The 21,169-nt window shown below is 38.0% G+C and overlaps 2 protein-coding genes across 2 annotated transcripts in view; one reads left to right on the forward strand and one right to left on the reverse strand.

Moving 5' to 3' along the window:
* The window catches only part of LOC135210156 (palmitoleoyl-protein carboxylesterase NOTUM-like), an 87,554-nt gene that overhangs the window by 26,462 nt on the left and 39,923 nt on the right, over nt 1-21,169 (forward strand). The window lies entirely within an intron of this gene.
* Nucleotides 3,828-19,429, reverse strand: LOC135209913 (palmitoleoyl-protein carboxylesterase NOTUM-like). The gene is given in 11 exon segments (XM_064242652.1): nt 3,828-6,419; nt 7,298-7,807; nt 10,135-10,358; nt 10,474-10,704; nt 10,818-11,207; nt 13,081-13,219; nt 15,449-15,738; nt 17,682-17,746; nt 17,748-17,847; nt 18,951-19,158; nt 19,402-19,429. Coding segments are annotated over 11 exon segments (2,322 nt in total). The 3' UTR covers nt 3,828-6,282.

The raw sequence follows: 21,169 nt of genomic DNA on the forward strand, positions 1-21,169 counted from the left end.
TAAATTTGGAATTTAATAATAAATTTTTGTATTTAAAATTTTTATAAGTATTTTCATTTATACCAGTATATTTAATTATGATTATATTTATGTTAGGTAGAAACATAGAGTGGTAATTGATTTGCTTTCCTTCAATTTATTTGAAGTGACTTAGAACCAGGGAAGTACTTAGACTTCTGAAAATCAGGGAAATACTTAGACTTTTAAAGTTGTTGATGGAGTGATTGCCTTTTGATTAATTTAATTACTTACAAGATTACCTTCACTGTTTTTGATGAACTTAGTCTGATTTTCTGCAATACTGGTAAGTGTTAAGGGATCACAGTTGCCTTTAGAGTATTCAGTCGTTTAAACGTGTTATGAGGTTCAGGTGTCTGGCTTTTGGTGAGGTAATATTTGATGCATGGTAACCAGATCCTGTCAAATTCTTTGGTCCTTAAGGCCAGAGAAATTCCATTTAGTCCTATTCGAAATTCACCTGATAATTATGCGCATGATATGTTAAAGAATAATTAAAATTTCTTAGCTAGGGCAAATTGTATTTCTTATCCATCTCTCTCCTAGTTGTGTTAAGGATTATATATATATATATATATATATATATATATATATATATATATATTGTGCTTCCTGTGCACGTCATCGCAAAAGAACACGAACATATTTGCTAATAACGTTGCCTATTGGCTTATTAGGAATTAGGAAATGATGTTACTTTAAAAATGTATAATTACTGACACTTTAACTTATATTTGTTGTTGTTGCCGTAACTCTGAGCTGTTTAACGTGTTATTAGTCTAAAGCTTAACTTATCTAGAACTGCTGACCACGAAAATCACGAGCCAAGTTTTTAAATATTTGTTTTCGTTTAAATTTTGTATAAAGCATTGGATAATTGTACCCCAGGCCAGGGCCTTTAGTAGAAAACTAGAATCTTTCAATAAAAAGACAAGGATGAGATTAGTATGTACGTCAGTTGTAGGCCTAGTATAATGTAGTAGTAATTCACCACTGCCAGGAAGCGTGATAATAGTTTTTTTATTGTTTTTTCATTTTACAGCAAACATTTAAAATACAGCAAATGACAAAAGTAACCTAGAATCCTAAGAAAGGTTTTACAGCAGCGTACAGGTAGTATTTGACTAGTAAAAATGTAATAAATGACAACCAGTATTTAAATGTTTGAGAGGTATAAGAGAGAAGAATCTTAAAAGAGTGATAATAATTAAGACCATACAATAATTAATCCCAGTAACCGAAAACATATGAAAACATAAAAAAACAGACATTCACTAAGAATTTCAAGTAATTCTGATACAGGAACAAATTTCTAGAGAAAAATCGAAAGTGTAACTGACGAACTCTTGGACCCTAAGATGTATCGAGTGACGGCAGAAGAAGAGTAAGGACGTCATTTGGAAATCTTTGGGGCAAGTTTCGTGGCTTGCAGAGTCAATAGAGTAATACAAATACATTACAGTAATTGCTGGAAAGTGTTTGTTTGTTCTGTGTGTGATTGTGAAAGGATTCTGAATTCTGATCCATTGCTGTTCAGTTGTGCTATGCATGATTTTCAAAGCAGGTAAATGGTGTGACAATGGTGTTTTTTTCAGTTATTTTTATACTTATACAAGGGTTATTTTTATTATATATTAGGTATGACAAGGGAGGTACAAATAAAGGTAATAATTTATGAACACTTAACCTAGACTTCTGGTATTCTTGTAGCTGAGACCTATGTGTAAAGGACACAAGTGTTTTTTTTTTATTATTATTATTATAACTTAAGCTATATACTCTGTTTTTTTTTTCCATCTGTCCATCTGCCTGTGGTGTTTGCGCATGGTAACACTGCGCCCCGGGCTTTAAATAATATCCTATTTCGAATATTAACGGTGTAATTCGCACACAGTAAATTATCAAAAACACTCAGTGCAAATGTACACCAAGATATCCTTTTATTTACCTAAAACTAACACGTATCATAACTATTTAAAGCCCGGGACGAAGTGTTACCATGCGCGACCACCACAGTCGGATGGACAGATGGAAAAAAAGTATAGTTGACTCTTTCTTTATAATGTGTTCTGATCAATAGGGCATATCCTACCATAGGCATAGGCCAAAAAAAAAATTAAATTAGGCCTGAAGAGACTTGTCCTAGTATTGTGTTGGATGATGACAGATTTATTCAGAGAGAGAGAAAAAAAAACTTTTCTCACTGGTTCTCATGTTTTTAATGCATTTCTGACCATTATGTTTATGTCCACTCTTCCCCTGTATCCAACAAATGCAATTATGGGAAACCCAAGCGAGGAACAGGTTTTGGGGGGCTGGGAGAGACCTAGACTGAATGCTTGGTCCATGTTCCTACCCCTTCCCTAAAACTTAGTTAACTGAGGTGCTGAACCTACACTCACTGGGTCTCCCCATCCTAACCTGATCCAGCTGAGAGAACCATAAATCATACATGTAAAATACAAATGCTTTCAGCTATTGTATTCGCCTTCTGAACCCCCTACAGCATTGTACAGAGCACTTTCCTGACCTTGGGCTTGGGGAGGGACTCAGGTAGTTTGTGGTAATAAAAATACTGCACAATTAAGATTTTTATCATTACGTATATTAAATAGTTGAACCACACTACTGAGCTGACTGTCCATAGGGCTGGCTGTACAAAGAAAAAAATAGGCTATAAGCTAGCTGTAATATGCTGGTATTGGCACTACACTGACTGCCTTCTTGTATCTGGTGTAAATGAAGCATTTGCTCTTGCCAACCAAGTAGTGACATGTATTCCGTTTCACAATATTTTTATTGAAATGTGAATGGACAATTTAGTTACTTCTTTTTGTGTATTGCCAAGTTTGAGACCTAGCCTTGTTAGTAAAGAACCTGTATTTAACATATTTTTTTCCTGTAAGAGGTAATATCTATAATTTTTGTACTTTCTTATTGTGTATCATTATGAAAGTGATATAATCTTGGAAATACCACAGAGAAACTGGTTGATCTCATTATATTGCATATTTGGTCAATGAAAAAAAACATATATGTAAAGATCATTTTTCCATTGAACTTGGTTCATCTTGCTAATAAATCTCAATTTTGTTGTTAGATTAAGTAAATGGAATTTCAAATTGAATGAGCTTAAGGACCCCATGGTGAATTTTCTAGCACGCAGGTAAACTAGTCATACCGACCAAAGCAGCATATGCTTTTTGCAAAACGTGTTTATGTAAGGAATTATAATTTTTGTTGTAATGTGTCAATAATTAATTAAATATGTTCATTTCTTGTTTAGCATAGCACAACCTGTCCCGGTACACTGTATTTATTCCTGAAAAAAAGAACTTAACACAGGATTTCCTTGATCCTAGATTTGAAAGATTCAACCCTTGTAGGAGGTTAGTGCCATCAGTGCATCACATGCAGTGCAGTGTAGGCGTTATTTAAGGTTCTTTACAGCATCCCTTAGGCCCCTAGCTGCTACCCATTTCATTTCTTTTACTGTACTTTCTTTCATATTCACTTTCCTCCATCTTACCTTCCTAACAATTGTTTCACAGTGCAACTGAGAGGTTTTCCTCCTGTTGGACCCCTCCAGTGCTAAATAAACTTATGGGTCCCAACGCTGAATGACCTCATAGGTGTCCCAGCTCTTGCTTGACCTTTGGCCTAAATTTTATATTGCTTAGTGCAATTGTACCATAATTATAGTGTGATGAAGACCATATTTTCAGCTTATACCACAGACAATTTGATTGAATGGGCATTTATTAAACACGATACTAATTTGCCAAAGGTTTAAATAAAACAAGTTTGGGATTGTCTGAGTGTGATTTGCTAATGCCGTTCTGTTACTCTACAAACGTAAACATTCACTTGAAACTGAGGTAGATTGGTAGATTCGGTAAGCTTACAATCTTACAAGCTAGAGACAACATTATACAGCCTACAAATATAAAATTTTTATACAATAGTATATACATAAATATTAATTTTTCTCATTTATATAAACTTTGGAATTTCCACTACATCTTTAATATACTAAAATAATTTCCCCTTTATCTTGTAAGTAAAGGCGATGAAGTTTTTTTTTCTTTTTTTGTTTTTGTTTTTGCACTGTGACATGAAAACTGAGAATGTTTTTCTAGTTTAATCTTTTACCATAGGTCTAAGTAAAGGTGAGGGTAAGCCTACTAAAAAAATAAGTGTGTGAGATAAGAGGAGAGGTTTACTACCCGCTTTGGGATATAATATAAAGGAGTTTGACTATGGGAGTTTATACATACTTAAGAGATTAGGCAGATATTATATGTGTACCACGTTTATGTAGTCAATGGCCCGTCAATAGGTCGTGTTTTGTTTGTAAACTGAAATTGTTACAGTAGGCTTCAATATTACAGGAAAGAAGCACTTTCTAATAAATTTACTTGCATCGTGAAAAGCTTCAGCTACTGGTGACAGTTTTTTAGATGTAAAACACTACTTGGAAGGCAACTCTTTGATGTAACGGTTAGTCCTACCTGAAATTTGTAGGTTCTCTGTTTACCTTTGTTATCAGTAGTTTAGTCAACTTTGCATGTGCTTGTTATGTAAGTCCAGATAAATTTACATTATTTAACTAACAATGAGGAGAACCGTTAACATTATTCAAGAGTTTATTAGTTTTTAGGCAAATATACCATTTTATTTTGTAGTCAACATGCTGTCAACATCACCACACGGTTAAATTATACCTTCTTGACAACACGGTGGGCGGGAGACTAGTCGAGGTAGTTCATTGCTTCAATTTGTAGTTTACAGTTGATCTACATTTAAATTCGACCTACCCTTAAGGAGATTACTATAACTGAATTGATTGTACATGGAGACGAATGAATGTCTTATACAGATATTTAAAGTAAGTGTAAGTTCCTAGACAGAGTGTGGAGAAGTAAGCCCTTTTAGATGCTCAGATTAGTTGAAGGTCTTTCTGTTAAGTCTTTTTGTCATGAATCACTCCCAAGTAGTTATATACTTTCTGGGAAGTCTTTGTCGAATATATTAGCTGTCAAGTTGTGGTATAACGCAGACATATCAGCCTACATAAGTCGAATTACCAAGAAAACACCACAAGCTTGAAAGCTTCATAGGTCTATCAACTTTCCATCTTGGCTCTTCACCACACGCGTAGGCCTACTATTTAATAAAAGGTAAACATTGGCATAGCAGATACAAGACTAAGAAATTAAGTTATAACTTATTTGTACTTTGTTGGAGATAATCTATTATAACTCTTATGCAAAAGTGCACGTCAAGTTTCAGTTTCATTTTGCTGGGTAGAAGGAAGCATTTAAGAGTGACAACGCGCTTACACAAACTGTTCGGTAAGGTGGCCAATTTCACATTTTTTTTGCGAGTGGTGGAATGGTTCCGTGGCAATTTTTGTTACTTTATTGTTACTTTACGATAGTTTTACTTGAGAAGCATGATATATTTGTAAACTGGGGGTTTAACCTGACAAAAATTATGCATCTACTGTTATTTAGATCATTGACAGAATTAGTAAAGATATACTTAATTGCTGTCTGGTGCTGTATAAGTAAAATGAATCCATTTTTTGTATGCATTTACTTTGATACTTTTAATAAAATAATAACTTGTTATACTCTAGTTGTTTAATGTGGTCAAAATTGTAATTTGAAATAAACCAACGAAACTTTGGGAGATCAACAAATCTTTTGTTATTATGAATTTAACAGATGTTCACATAAATACGTTTAAAGATAGCAGCTCAAAATTGGTTTTTTATGGAAAAATCTTTTTAAACATAATTATTATTAAAATAGATGAGTTTACTAGGATGTTGTACTAGTAGATGCTAAAGGCTCTAGAGATTACGTTAAATCAAAATGTTTTGTAAATTCGGTCAATTTACTGAACTAAAGCAAGTGGTTAATCCCATTTCACCTTGTGGATCTATGCTACCTTGAGACACTTCTATTCTTATGAATATTTCATATTTCGCCAACAGTAATGTATAAAACTTATGTATTTGTGTATGGTGATGTCACAGGAAACGAGGTTACATACAGAGGTCACTGCTGTTTTTATAGCATACAACTGATTTGTGAAGTATATAAAAACAGAATCCATTAGACTTATAATCATGAGGATAGAAGCTGCTCGAGTTCTTGTGGGGAAACCATTGCTTTTACAGTTTGATTCCTTAGTCGAAAGCTCGTTGTAGACAGGAACTGCAATGAAATATGTTTTTTTAAAGAAGTAAATCCCTTTTCACTGCGTAAGAATCAGCAGGAGCTCGTCGTTGCCCATAGAATTGAGGGTGTGTATATCGATACCAAGAGCGTTTGCTATACTCGCCATGTCTAGACCGAAACTCTTCAGTAGGTCTAGGAAGTTCATTTCTTCACCTGGATTGAAAAAAAGATAAAAAAAACTCGTTAGCTGTGAGGTGGGGCTAGTTTCCAAGATGGTCGTGTATTCCTGACACCGTGATGCATAATATTTCGTCTTCGCAGACTATACTCTGTTTTTTTCCATCTGTCCACCAGTGTGTGGTGTTTGCGTATGGTAACACTGCGTTCCGGGCTTTAGATAGTTACATTCAGCTTACATTCAACAATAATAATAACCTTATTTCGAATATTAACGGTGTAATTCGCATACTGTAAATTATTAAAACACTTTTCAGTTGCAAATGTACACCCAGATATCCTTTTATTTACCTAAAACTTACAAATAGCATAACTATCGAAAGCCCGGGACGCAGTGTTACCATGCAAAAACACCACAGGCGGATGGACAGATGAAAAAAAAAAAAAAGAGTATTTTATAGGTGAAGTTTAGAAAGTTACTAAGTTCCATTACTAGGCGGAAATGCCAAATTCAGTCACGTAAATTTAATTCTTTAATTATTTAAGTGATATTCAAACAGCACTACAAGTATAGATAATGACCAACTTCCATTATTTGGTAGAAATAGTTTTAACTAAGTTAATTTAAACTATGTAATGTTTTTAAAGTGTATATCTAATGAGTCATCTTTAGTAAATTAACCTCTTCTAATAATTTCCAGTGATATTTAACAAGTCATGTCTGGCACCTTGTAAGTTATGATAGTTCCAGTATTTGGCCAAAATATTAGTTATCCCGTGAATTTAACCCTTTTAATTACTCCAAGTTTTGATAGTTACTTAATTAAGCTGTTTCATAGAAGTATCGGTGTTTATCACGTAAACTTTAACCTTTAATGACTTAAAAGTGATATTAAAGAAATCCCCTCAGTTACCTGTGAAAGGATTGAGCAGCTTCGGGCAGGCATAGTTGCAGTGGGGCCAGGCGCAGTTATCTGTCAAGTGCAGAGTATGGGCTGGGCACAGGTCTGCAGAGTAGGCATCGTTTAGTTTTGGCACCATGGCATCCTCCCCCATTTCCAGCGACCCTGATTGTGTTGTGAGGGAGGAGGAGGGTACAATGGTAGAGACAAGACTGGTGGTGGTGGTGGTGGTGTTGGAAGAAGATAGAGAAGAATCAGGAGAATTGGGCTGGACTGTGCGTTTTGTCGTAGAGAAAGCGTTATTGGGGTACTCAGGCATGGCAGAAAGTGGAAAAGTGGTAGTAGTAGTAGTACTAGTGCTGCTGGACAGAGGAGATGAGGAGGAGACAGGCTGGTGGTGGAGGAGAAGAGCATCGGTATCGGAGGACTGCTCTGAAGAAGAAGAAGAAGAAGGAGCAGGTGGAGGTGGTAGAAGGCTTCTCCTGTCTCTACCACCCTGGGTTTCTTTGGTTTTCGTAACGCCTGGGAAATAAATATACCTCGAGTTATTTACACTGGACCTTGTTCATGAGTTTTAGAAGTTGTTTTTGTATTGTTTTATCTTTTAATAGAATTTGTATGTTTATTTTTACTTTCAAATTTCCTTTTAAAAATGACCAAAGTATTTGTAACTAGGAGTCTGCAAGTGAATGTAGGCCTAGCTCAAACGTGTGTTGGTGTTGCTTTCTGAAGCATTTGCTTATTGCAAACGTTGTCTGAATAAGACAACCCCCTGAAGGTTAAGAAGAGAAACTTTACAGTGGATTCTGCAAGAAGACAAGTAATTCTAATACTTTAGAGAACTTCTAAAAAAAGGAAAAGTTGATGTTTAAATAATTAATAAGTAAACCAAATAGTGGACCTAGAATTCAGCCTTTGTAAATGAAAGGCATCGTTGTTAAGTCATATTCTTAATTTGCTGTTTAAGGCCTATGTTGTCGTTGTAGAAATAATTTGTGTAAGAGAATTTATAAAGCAATATTTACAGAAAATGTTAATTGTTATACTGTACCTTAGATTCTTTTATTTAATTTATATTTATTTAACATTAGTGCAACAAGAAAGTTGCAAAGCCAGACATTTGATTGGTATTCCTGTGATTTACATGTCTGTATAATTTGCTCTGTTACAGTGGGAAGTATTACATTATTTCTACAGAAAGGGAGGTTACAGATTTTTAGAAGATTATCATTATTATTATTATTTGCAGATAGAGAGATTCGTGTATATATGATAATATTAGTTAAAATAAGTGAATTAATAATTTATTTGTCTGTGTAATAATAGACTTTCTGTCTTTGAACCCTACAAAATAGCCTACGAATCAAATCTGCAAAATGTGCTGGAAAGAGGTAGTGAAACTGATGTAGGTCCATTTTTGGGTGATAATAGTTCATCAGTGGACGAGTGGGTTGCGTGCTCGCCTATCAATCCGGTAGCCCGAGTTCGCTTCCCACTGCTGCCAGTGCGGAACAAGAGGAATTTATTTCTGGTGATTAGCAATTCCTTTCTCGATATAATGTGGTTCGGATCCCACAATAAGATCTGTAGATCCCGTCGCTAAGTATCCAATTGGTTCCTAAACACGTCAATAAAAATCTAAGCCTTCGGGTCAGCCCCAAGAGGGCTGTTAATCATCTCAGTGGTCTGGTTAAACTCAGATGTACTTCGGATGAAATTTCAACATTAGTGACATCTAGGTCCAGTAGCTTAAAGAAACTGAAGATTTAAACCAATTTTAAATTTTGAGCAAATTTGTCCTTTTTAAGGGCCCTCTCAGAGTGGTGGTAGTGACACATTTAAAAGTTCAGTTAGTTGATTTTGTTGACACATGTAGGAACATTTGTCTTGAATAATAATCCAAAAGATATGACCCAACTTTTGTTCAGTTTTACCAATATTTCAAAGTTGTTTGTTCCAGTCGTATTGCCAGTAAAAAGCTGGTTATTTAGAGAAATTTAATTTATTATATTATTATATTATTATTATTATTATTATTATTTATTATTATTATTATTATTATTATGATTATTATCATTATTATTATTATTATTATTATTATTCTTATTATTATTATTATTATTATTATTATTATTATTATTCTTATTATTGTCCAAACTTAGCTTCTTTATCTAATGACATGCAGGCAGGTGTAGGTGATTTTTAGGGAATTTGTTAGAGGTTTGTTTTGAAGTTCAGTAATATTTGAGTGAAAAACATAACAGTCTTATAGTGAAGTTGAAAAAGTTAAAGTGACTGTAGTAGAGGGAAAATCCAGAAGTGCATCGCTATGAATTAAGAGGTACGAGGAAGTGCACAGTCACTAAACAGAATATATTATAGTCACTTCATAGACGAAAGAATCATGCATATCATGACTGTTATTAAGAAAGATTCATATATTTACGACAGATTAAGAAAGATTCATACACTAAGGTTAAGAAAGATTCATACAAATTGATGGCTGATATTAAGAAAGTTTCACACAAATTTAAGGCTGATATTACTAATGATTCGTACGTGTATGACTGTTTTGACTCAAGAAAGATTCATTTATGACTTAAATCAAGAAAGATTCACGTATATATGACTTAGATTTAAGAGAAAAGGGGCATACAAATTTATTAAAGTTGATGGCACTTAAATTTAAACTTACTTTTAATGCCAAATGGATAAGTCTTAAGACGGATTTATAAATAATCTATTTACAGATATTTACAAGGATGTTCAAGACTTGGTCCCCGAATTGTTTACTGAAGACTACAAAACGCTCAGGGATAAAAGAGGTCCGTTTTGTTTTTGATTGTTACCTTTTAGACGCGTTCGTTTCTTGTTCCTCTTCTCCTTCTGCTTTCTCCTCCTCTCTTTTTGCTTTTTCCTGCGCTCCCGCCTCTTCTTCTTCCGTTTCTTCTCCTTCCCTCTTCCCCTCTTCTTCTTCCTCTTCTTCTTCTTGCGGTTACGACGTCTGGTACTCCTGTCTTCTCCTCCTTCTTCTTCTTTGTTGTCACCTCCGTCTCCTGTCTTTGGTTGTTGTCTATGGTTATCCCCCTTCTGAATATCTACCCTGAGGAGTCTCAATGGCGTTCGACTCTATTTTGTTATAGTTTTTCGAGGGGACACCCGCACTCTCCCTGGGGGAATCCGCTAACATATCCCCGTGGGGGACATTAGGTCCACTTAATCCCTGAGGATGGTAGTTGGCACTGTCGAGTGTCTGTGCTAACTTGGCTCGCGTGCTGCCCGGGTCTATGACGGTAATGTTCGCAGTTATCACTAGGGCACCTTCCCTGACACGGCCGCCAGCACTGTCGTTTCTTGAGTCACTGCTGTCAGCAGCACCGCGAACAAGATCTAAATGGCTACTTTGTACTCTGTCACTTCTTAGATTCACATTGAAACTCTCACCACCAACACCAACACCACCAGCACTCGTTTGGTCTTTTCTGCGCGGGCTCTTTCAGTCTTGCCCCCCACCCCCCACCCTGCTCCTAACCCTGCCATTCTGGTGTCTTTGGGACCGGTGCTCCTCTGCTGAGGAGTCCCGCGGTCGGGCTTTCCTACCGCCCCTCCCCTGGCTTTTCCGGGCGTTCTCTTCTGACGATGTTGGCGTTGACGATTCCTACTGCTACTGCTACTACTGCTGCCTCCGTTGTGGTGTCGCACTTTGTTGTGTTTGGACGTTGTTGAAGATGAGGAGGATGAGGTCTGGGACAGTCCAGAGGTCCTGTTCTCCCTCTGGTGAAACAAAGCGTTCAGGGTTGTTGTCGACGCGGCGTCCCAGCAGTTGAGAGCCTGAGGTAGAGACACGTCGCCTATCTTGATGTTGGTCCAGTCCTTCTTGGTGAGGACAGTGTGCGAAATGCAGGATGGGGCGAACAGAGCCCTGTACAGGTTAGAAGATTGATTTTAAATTCCAGTTGGTGGAAGATTACATGTAGATGCTAAAGGTCTGCTCCATTCGATAACAAGGCACTGCTAGGCTTGTCATTTAATTTTGCAGTTGCGAAATGTTCAACCACATTCAATACAAGCCAATGCTAGGCTTGTCATTTAATTGAGTGATCGTGAATATTCGACTGCATCAACAAAAGTGGTTTTATGGGCTGCTGAAGAGCAAGAGCCCATGCAAGCAAAAGGCTTGCTGAATCTTAAGTAGTAGTCAATAAAAAGTCACTGCTATGGTTGATATTTAATTGAGCAAAGGTGAATGTTCGGCTGCATTCAGTAACAAGTCACTGCCAAGCTCATTGATTTAACTGTTGAGTGTAGGTGAATGTATCCAGTGTGAAAGTTCTACAACATTATTGTGTCAATCCCCAAACTTGTGTCGGTGCTTTGTAAGTCAGATTTAATTTACAGATTTACCTAAATAATGGAATATTGGGAGACTTTGACGTACATTTGAATGAGTGAATGCTAAAAGGCTCAAGTAGTTCGTGGGATTACAAGTAAGACGTTTCGTTTGTGTTGAGATAGTCTAATCAATTAACTGACCGGGTTGTGCAAGGCTTCTGTGGTTGAGGGAAAGATTCTAAAGAGAACAAGTGAGATTTAGGTCCCCAGGGCTATTTAGATGGAAGTGTAAGGTTGTGGGTTAAGAAAAGGATTACGCAGAGTGAGTTTGCTGATGATAGCGTTCATTGGTGGTAGTGAAGGACAGCAGGTGCAGCCTAAAAGTGTCCATAAGCGGAGAAAGGTATAAGTAAGAATTGCAATATGTGTAGAAGGGTCGACGTGCAGCAAATGAGACTTCTGTGAAGATACATAAATGAAGTATCTGATATTATGGGCAATTGCTTTTGTTCTGTGGGTTCATTTTTTATTATTACAGAGAATGGGCCTTGGAGTGACCTGTTTTATACACACACACACACACACACACACACACACACACACACATATATATATATAATATATTATATCTATATATATATATATATATATATATGTATGTATGTATGTATGTACTCAAGTATAAAATGCCCATTAAAACACTCTGGTTTAAAGCTAAGGATATATTTCGGTGGACTTACTTCCACCCTTATCATTGCTTAATAAGGATGGAAGTCAGTCCACCGAAACATGGTCCTTAGCTTTAAACCAGAGTGTTTTAATGGGCCTTTATACTTGAGACATAACCTGTTTTAACAGAAGAATTTGTATATATATATACAAAGGTAATGCCACGGAGGAAAATGAAAAAGCGAGAACTGCCGAGATCTTTTGGTCTTAACAACCCTTTACTGTAGGCAAGTCTTTCCTATAGTAAAGGGCCGTTACGACCGAAAGATCTCGGCAGTTCTCGCTTTTTCATTTTTCTCCGTGGCATTACCTTTATTTATACATAGCATCATGTTTTATATATTTCGAGATCAAGTTATTCATACATATAATAATATTATATATTATATATATTATTATAATTATATATATCTATATATATTATATATATATATAGATATATATATATATATATTATATATATATATATATATATATAATATATATATATATATATATATATATATATCACGTGTGTATGAACATATTCTTTCAAAATGATCCTCTGAAAATATTAGTGAATGAGTAAAGTATTTTACTCCATAGCTAAAACTGCACAACAAAAATGATTAAATGGAGGACGGCATTAACTTTTAATTCGACCACCCAGTACACAAGATATAACGATAATTTGCATCACTTGAACATCACGAGAGAGCTGCAAACGTTTTTATTTTGACTCTGGGTCAACTTACGTGACGTTTTCGAACGTTTTTCGAAGCCTCTCTCCGATGCCGTGTATGTAGTCCCACTGTTCCTTCGAAATAGGCTTTCCAACGTTGTCAGCTGTCATCTGAGCCTCGTCAAACACCCATTGGAAGACGAAGAGCGGAGCTGGAACCAAAAAAGAAATACGCATTATTTTTAAAGCTGTCCCTTGTTTGATCAATCTTTAATCTTTACATCTTGCGAAGATCCGGCGCGTTACTACCCTGAAGAAGTTTTTATGATTTACTTACATTTTTATCTATTTGTTTATTAGTTTGTTAATTCATCTTTTCTAATGACTGATCTCTTCTTTCTGCATTTTCTGTTACCTTTTGTTTACTTCTTTCAAGTGAACGTAATATTCTTTGGTTGTTTCCGGGATTTTAATTCGGGGGCCCCTGTGGTGGGCTTGTTCCGTATGAATAGGGTTTATAATAATAATAATAATAATAATAATAATAATAATAATAATAATAATAATAATAAAAGAACTACAGAAGATGGATGCCGGGTACCAACTCAAGAAAATAGGCAACAGAATCAACCATCTGATGTTCATGGACGACATCAAGCTGTATGGTGAGAGCATCAAGGAAATAGATACCCTAATCCAGACTGTAAGGATTGTGTCTGGGGACATCAGGATGGAGTTTGGAATAGAAAAATGCGCCTTAGTCAACATACAAAAAGGCAAAGTAACGAGAACTGAAGGGATAAAGCTACCAGATGGGAGCAACATCAAACACTTAGATGAGACGGGATACAAATACCTGGGAATAATGGAAAGAGGGGATATAAAACACCAAGAGATGAAGGACACGATCAGGAAAGAATATATGCAGAGACTCAAGGCGATACTCAAGTCAAAACTCAACGCCGGAAATATGATAAAAGCCATAAACACAGGGGCAGTGCCAGTAATCAGATACAGCGCAGGAATAGTGGAATGGACGAAGGCAGAACTCCGCAGCATAGATAAGAAAACCAGGAAACATATGACAATACACAAAGCACTACACCCAAGAGCAAATACGGACAGACTATACATAACATGAAAGGAAAGAGGGAGAGGACTACTAAGTATAGAGGACTGCGTCAACATCGAAAACAGAGCACTGGGGCAATAGCTGAAAACCAGTGAAGACGAGTGGCTAAAGAGTGCATGGGAAGAAGGACTAATAAAAGTAGACGAAGATCCAGAGATATACAGAGACAGGAGAATGACAGACAGAACAGACGACTGGCACAACAAACCAATGCACGGACAATACATGAGACAGACTAAAGAACTAGCCAGCGATGACACATGGCAATGGCTACAAAGGGGAGAGCTAAAGAAGGAAACTGAAGGAATGATAACAGCGGCACAAGATCAGGCCCTAAGAACCAGATATATTCAAAGAACGATAGACGGAAATAACATCTCTCCCATATGTAGGAAGTGCAATACGAAAAATGAAACCATAAACCACATAGCAAGCGAATGCCCGGCACATGCACAGAACCAGTACAAAAAGAGGCATGATTCAGTGGCAAAAGCCCTCCACTGGAGCCTGTGCAAGAAACATCAGCTACCTTGCAGTAATAAGTGGTACGAGCACCAACCAGAGGGAGTGATAGAAAACGATCAGGCAAAGATCCTCTGAGACTATGGTATCAGAACGGATAGGGTGATACGTGCAAATAGACCAGACGTGACGTTGATTGACAAAGTAAAGAAGAAAGTATCACTCATTGATGTCGCAATACCATGGGACACCAGAGTTGAAGAGAAAGAGAGGGGATGGATAAGTATCAAGATCTGAAAATAGAAATAAGAAGGATATGGGATATGCCAGTGGAAATCGTACCCATAATCATAGGAGCACTAGGCACGATCCCAAGATCCCTGAAAAGGAATCTAGAAAAACTAGAGGCTGAAGTAGCTCCAGGACTCATGCAGAAGAGTGTGATCCTAGAAACGGCGCACATAGTAAGAAAAGTGATGGACTCCTAAGGAGGCAGGATGCAACCCGGAACCCCACACTATAAATACCACCCAGTCGAATTGGAGGACTGTGATAGAGCAAAAAAAAAAAAAAAAAAAAAAAAAAAAAAAATAATAATAATAATAATAATAATAATGTTGCATAAACTTAAGAGGGCTCCCAGGGAGGGGAAGTAATTTCAGCCTACAGAAGAGAGCCAAGTTACAGGAAAAGCTGATAAATAAATAAATGTGACGGAATAGAATGTTATCATTGGAACGATCGCATTCTCTCTCTCTCTCTTCTCTCTCTCCTCCTCCTCTCTCTACTCTTCTCTCTCTGTCTGGATGAGGCACAAAGGGGTTTCCAATCTGGGTAGGATACTTACACTTCATGGTAGGATATGCCCTATACCCGAAGTAGCAGTACCACGGATGCTGCGGATATTCTTGAAGGCAGCTGGTGGGTATCCGCCCTTGCCAGAGCTTCTGGCCTCTCCTGATAGCCTCCAGGGCGGGCGGGCAGCTGTGGGCGTTGAGGCACTCCAAGGGCGCGAAGGGTTCGTTATCCAAGAACCAACCGGAGTCGGAGACGGCTCGAACCTCGGCCTCGATCCCTTGGTCTAGTAGTTGTTGAGAGACGCGGTCGACATTCACCATGGCTCCCACTCCGCCAGCGCTGGTTTGAAAACAAAAAATTAGTTTTTTAGTTTTTTGTCCGCCTTCAGATAGTACTAAAAACTACTGAGGCTAGAGGGCTGCAAATTGGAACGTTGATCATCCACCCTCCAATCATCAAACATACCAAATTGCAACCCTCTAGCCTCAGTAGTTTCGATTTTATTGAAGGTTAAAATTAGCCATAATCGTGGCCGTCGATAAATAGGTCTATTTTCGATGGCCTTGATTCAGGACCGACTGCCTTGATTCTATGCTGTATAGAAAACTGATTGCGAACTTTACTTGTTTAGTCTAATTTTCGACTGGGAATGAAATTTTGTAGTGGGAAACGATGGTTTAGAGGTGTTCTTTGACGTCAAAGATGCATTTATGGGCCTAAGAGATGAGAGGGGGGCTCTGCTCTAAAGTTTAGAATGTGATTAACTAAACTGACTCTTAGCTGTTGAGTCTAATTTCCGATCCGGAATGAAATATTTAAGTGGGAACCGATAGTTGAGACTCTCCTTGACGTCACGGATACATTTATGAGCCTAAGAGATGAATAATTTACATCAGTGAATTAATTCATGTAGGCTTACTACTTTAACAAAACTGATTTCGTGGTTGATTTTGTTTGGAAAGGTGATTTGGAAGTAGTTAACGAGCTAGTGTCAGCTGCTATGCCTTTAGAGTAACGGAATTATATGTAAGTCAACTTATTCTGGGAAATTGATTTGAAATCACAGAATAGAATGAACTTAGTGGGTTTTAGAAACCATTATAGATCTGGACTTTTCTGGAATATAAAATGCGTTCCCTGTCTGTGAGTATTCCAGTGTTGTGTTGTCTTAGGAACCTGGTCGTTTCCTGGAGTATAAAGTGTTCCCTGACTATGAGTATTCCAGCACCTCCGGTCCCTGGAACCTGGAGGTCCCTGGAGTATAAAAAGTGTTCCCTGCCCGTTAGTATTGGAACCTGGATGTTTCCTGAGTATAAAAAGATTTCCCTGTCAGTGAGTATTCCAGTATTGTGTGTCCCTGGGACCTGGAAGTTTCTGGAGTATAAAAAATTTTCCCTGAATGGGAATGTTCCAGTACTGTATGTCCTAGGAAGTTGGACGTCTCTGGAGTATAAAAAGTGTTCCGTGCCTTTGAGTGTTCCAGTACTGTGTGTCCCTGGGACCTGGAGGCTCCCGAGGTATAAAAAAGTTTCCCCTGAAAGTGACTGTTCCAGTATTGTGTTGTCCCAGCAGGAACCTGGACGTTCCTGGAATATAAAAAGTTTTCCCCTGAAATGTGACTGTTCCAGTATTGTGTCCCAACAGGAACCTGGACGTTCCTGGAGTATAAAAAGTTTCCCCTGAATGTGACTGTTCCAGTATTGTGTGTCCCAGCAGGAACCTGGACGTTCCTGGAATATAAAAAGTTTCCCCTGAATGTGACTGTTCCAGTATTGTGTCCCAACAGGAACCTGGACGTTCCTGGAGTATAAAAAGTTTCCCCTGAATGTGACTGTTCCAGTATTGTGTCCCAGCAGGAACCTGGACGTTCCTGGAATATAAAAAGTTTCCCCTGAATGTGACTGTTCCAGTATTGTGTCCCAGCAGGAACCTGGACGTTCCTGGAGATAAAAAGTTTCCAGTGAATGTGACTGTTCCAGTATTGTGTCCCAGCAGGAACCTGGACGTTCCTGGAATATAAAAAGTTTCCCCTGAATGCGACTGCATCCAGCATTGGTAGTCCCAGCCGGAAACCCTGGGACGTTCCGGGAATGGAATATAAAAAGTTTCCCCTTGAACGTGACTGTTTCCAGTCATTGTGTCCCAGCATTTCAAACCCTGGACGTTCCTGGAATATAAAAAGTTTCCAAAGTTTCCCCTGAATGTGACTGTTTCCCGTAGTTGTTGTTTGTCCCGCAGCAGGGAACCTGGACGTTCCTGGAGTGAGTGCATCTTGATCGTACCTGCTTCCAGCCAAGATCAATTTATGACCGTGGGTCAGATTCAGTCTGACCACGGCCTGGATGACGTTTCTCTATGATGACGCTTCCCATGAAGGAGAAGCCGCCGGCGCTCTCTGCGGAGTATCTCGTCCCTGACCAAGAGTCTGAAGAGCAGTAGGGGACGAACCTGCGATGGAAAAAAATAAATAAATAAAAACGCTGTCAGTCCTATTGGGATCCGGTTAGTGACAATTACGATCTATCAGGAGAAGAGAAGGATTCGTTGAGAGGGTGGTGTATCTAAAATATTATTATTATTATTATTAGATATATTAAATTTACAGGTCTAGACACCAAGTTCCTTCGGCTATAATGGCTTTTATTACTTCAGTTGAACCCAAATTATTATTATTATTATTATTATTATTATTATTATTATTATTATTGTTATATCATTATTATTACTGAAATACTAGATAGATTAAATCTGCAGTTCTGGACACAAGTCCCTTCATCTATAATATTTTCATTACTTCAACTGAACTCAAATTCATAGCATTTTGATGTGAAATCCTTTTGAACAGCCCTGATATCCCAATAACCCAAGTTGTGTCGTATCTCAAGAATGGTGTTCTCTTTTTCCCACCGAAATTGGAGTGAAGAAGTTCAAGAACATAGTGTAAACAATATTAAAAACGGTCATTTAAACGAAGGAAATCAAGTTAAATGGCTGTCCAGAGGACAATTTGCAAATATATAAATCAAGACTAGATTTGGAGAGCGGCCATCACTTTTCTTAATCGATTTTATTAGGAAGTTAATATCTAGAAAACTTGCAAAATCAAGGATAAGATTAATATCTTATTTCGGACGGCGGGGGGAAACTTAGAAGTTGATTCTTGAAACAATTGGATTTCGAAACAATACCAGTTGAAGGAGTAAGAACTCGATTCTTGAGGCAGTACTCTTTGGAATTTAGAAACAACACAAGTTGAAGGAGGAAGAAGTTGATTCTTGAGACGATACCAGTAGAAGGAGTAAGAAGTTGATTCTTGAGACAATACTCTTTGGAATTTAGAAACAATACCAGTTGAAGGAGGAAGAAGTTGATTCTTGAGACGATACTCTTTGGAATTTAGAAACAATACCAGTTGAAGGAGTAAGAAGTTGATTCTAGAAACAATACTCTTTGGAATTTAGAAACTACACAAGTTGGAGAAGTAAGAAGTCGATTCTAGAAACAATAATATCTGAAGAAATGAGACACTTTCTTCTCGAAACAATACTCACACGTGATTGGCCTCCCACCAGTGAGGATTGACCTTCGGGTCAGGCGAAAGAATTCCCCCGACTTGACGGGTGGGTGGCCATCCTCGCGAGGTCATCAGGGGTTTGAGGCCGTGCCAACGCTGTTCGCAGCTCTTTCGGTCAAAGCAGTACCATCCTCCTGTGGGTGTGTGATAAAGGATACGTCGGTTATTACAGGATATTGTAGGATCTTTAAGGAAGGAGATGTGCTTTGAATTGTCCTTATAATTTTAAAATTCATTATACTGAGGACTTGAGTTCTTTGTACTGTGGATTTTAATTCTTTGTATTGTGGGCTAACAATCATTGTAATGGGAACTTTAATTCATTGTATTATGGACTATAATTCACTGTACTGGTGACTCTCATTCATTGTACTGTGGACTTTAATTCGTTGTACTATGGATTTTCATTCATTGTATTGTGGACTTACATTCATTGTACTGTGAACTTTCATTCATTGTAATGTGGACTTTCATTCATTGTAATGTGGACTTTCATCCACTGTAATGTGTACTTTAATTCATTGTACTGTGGACTTTCATTCATTGTAATGTGTACTTTAATTCATTGTACTGTGGACTTTCATTCATTGTAATATTTACTTTAATTCATTGTACTGTAGACTTTCATTCATTATACTGACCTGGCAAGTTCAAATTATTAAGCTAAGCTCTCTCTCTCTCTCTCTCTTCTCTCTCTCTCGTGCGTATGATTTTTTAAAATCATTTTTATCGTAGTGGCATTGGGCATGCCCACTCCATCCCACACTTGCCCATTCACTGGCTCTCACGCTGCGTAATGGGTAGAATGTTATTCAGCCCATGTCTTCTGCGGACTGACAGAAAAAATGATGATTGAAGAGAGAGAGAGAGAGAGAGAGAGAGAGAGAGAGAGAGAGAGAGAGAAAAGGCGATGTGTATTCCAGTGAAGACCTGCGCAGTAAATCTGCTCTCTCTCTCTCTCTTCTCTCTCTCTCTCTCTCTCTCTCTCTCTCTGTATTACCATGAATTTGCCTCGGACGCCATTTGTTATTTTGATCGGTCTAGCTCTCTCTGTCACTCATCATGTGTTTTGACCTCACCACCTTGATCACTATCACCACCGCTATCAGCATCATCATCATCTTCTAATCCGCTGATTGATGATCATGAAGGGGATATGAATAGTGAAGGCCTATGGGAGTCTCATTTATCAAGAATATCCGTGAAAGGTAAACAGGGCGGTTCGTTAAAGGCCTATTCGCCCACCCCCCTTCCATGGGCGGGGTATATATACGTATAACTTCCTGGAGCCGTCTGCTTGACACATCGCCCTCCAAAAGTGTTCAAAATGACGGTGTTTTTAGCCTTCGAGAAGTGATATTGATAATCATTATTGCGAAATTTGTGTTTTGTATCTCAAAATTGCCTAGGTCGTCTGAAACTGAGACGAGAGAGCAGGAGAGCAGGAGGTAGCCTGAATGTATCTTTATATATATGAAAGAGCACCCAGTGAGTTTCGTCCTGCATAAAGCATTGGAACTACCACTTGTGTGTATGTATGTATGTATGTTTTCATTGAAATTCAAGCATAGGGTCAGTGTTTGGAAAGGTGACCTTGGCGACCGTTTTAGCCTTTGCCCCGGCATAGGCGGCGGCAGATCAAAGGAAGAAGGTCGTAGTTTATGAATGGACGCAAACACGCTCCCGCAAAACGACAAGAAAACACAAACAGCGTAACGCGACACTTTCGTGTTTGTCGCATCTGATCGCGTGTTTTGTTTTTTAATGATTGCTGGGTTTCAGTTCGAGGTCGCGTTATTTTGGGGTTGTTGCGGGGTGGGGGTGGGGGGGGGGGGGGGGGGTTGGGGGGGGGCGAACACTGTAACTGTGTGTTTATGTGTGTGTGTCTTTAATAGTAAACCGACAGTGTTGTTCGTTTGTCCTTTTTTGTTTTTGTTTAATATTTTTGACGCTTGTTTTGTGCACTGTACGATATATTATTTTTGGGGCGTTTGTGTTTTCCTTCTTTCAGCTAATTGGAACTATTTATACATTCTCTCTCTCTCTCTCTCTCTCTCCTCTCTCTCTCTCTCTCTCTCTCAACACATACATACATGCATGCAGGCATACATATATACAAATTATCCTGAAATTGCGGTGTAACACTTCACAGCTATTCTTGTAGTGAACATGTCAGATAGGTTTTTCCTCGGTCTC

The sequence above is a fragment of the Macrobrachium nipponense genome, chromosome 39 (genome assembly GCF_015104395.2).
Source record: "Macrobrachium nipponense isolate FS-2020 chromosome 39, ASM1510439v2, whole genome shotgun sequence".
NCBI lineage: Eukaryota > Metazoa > Arthropoda > Malacostraca > Decapoda > Palaemonidae > Macrobrachium > Macrobrachium nipponense.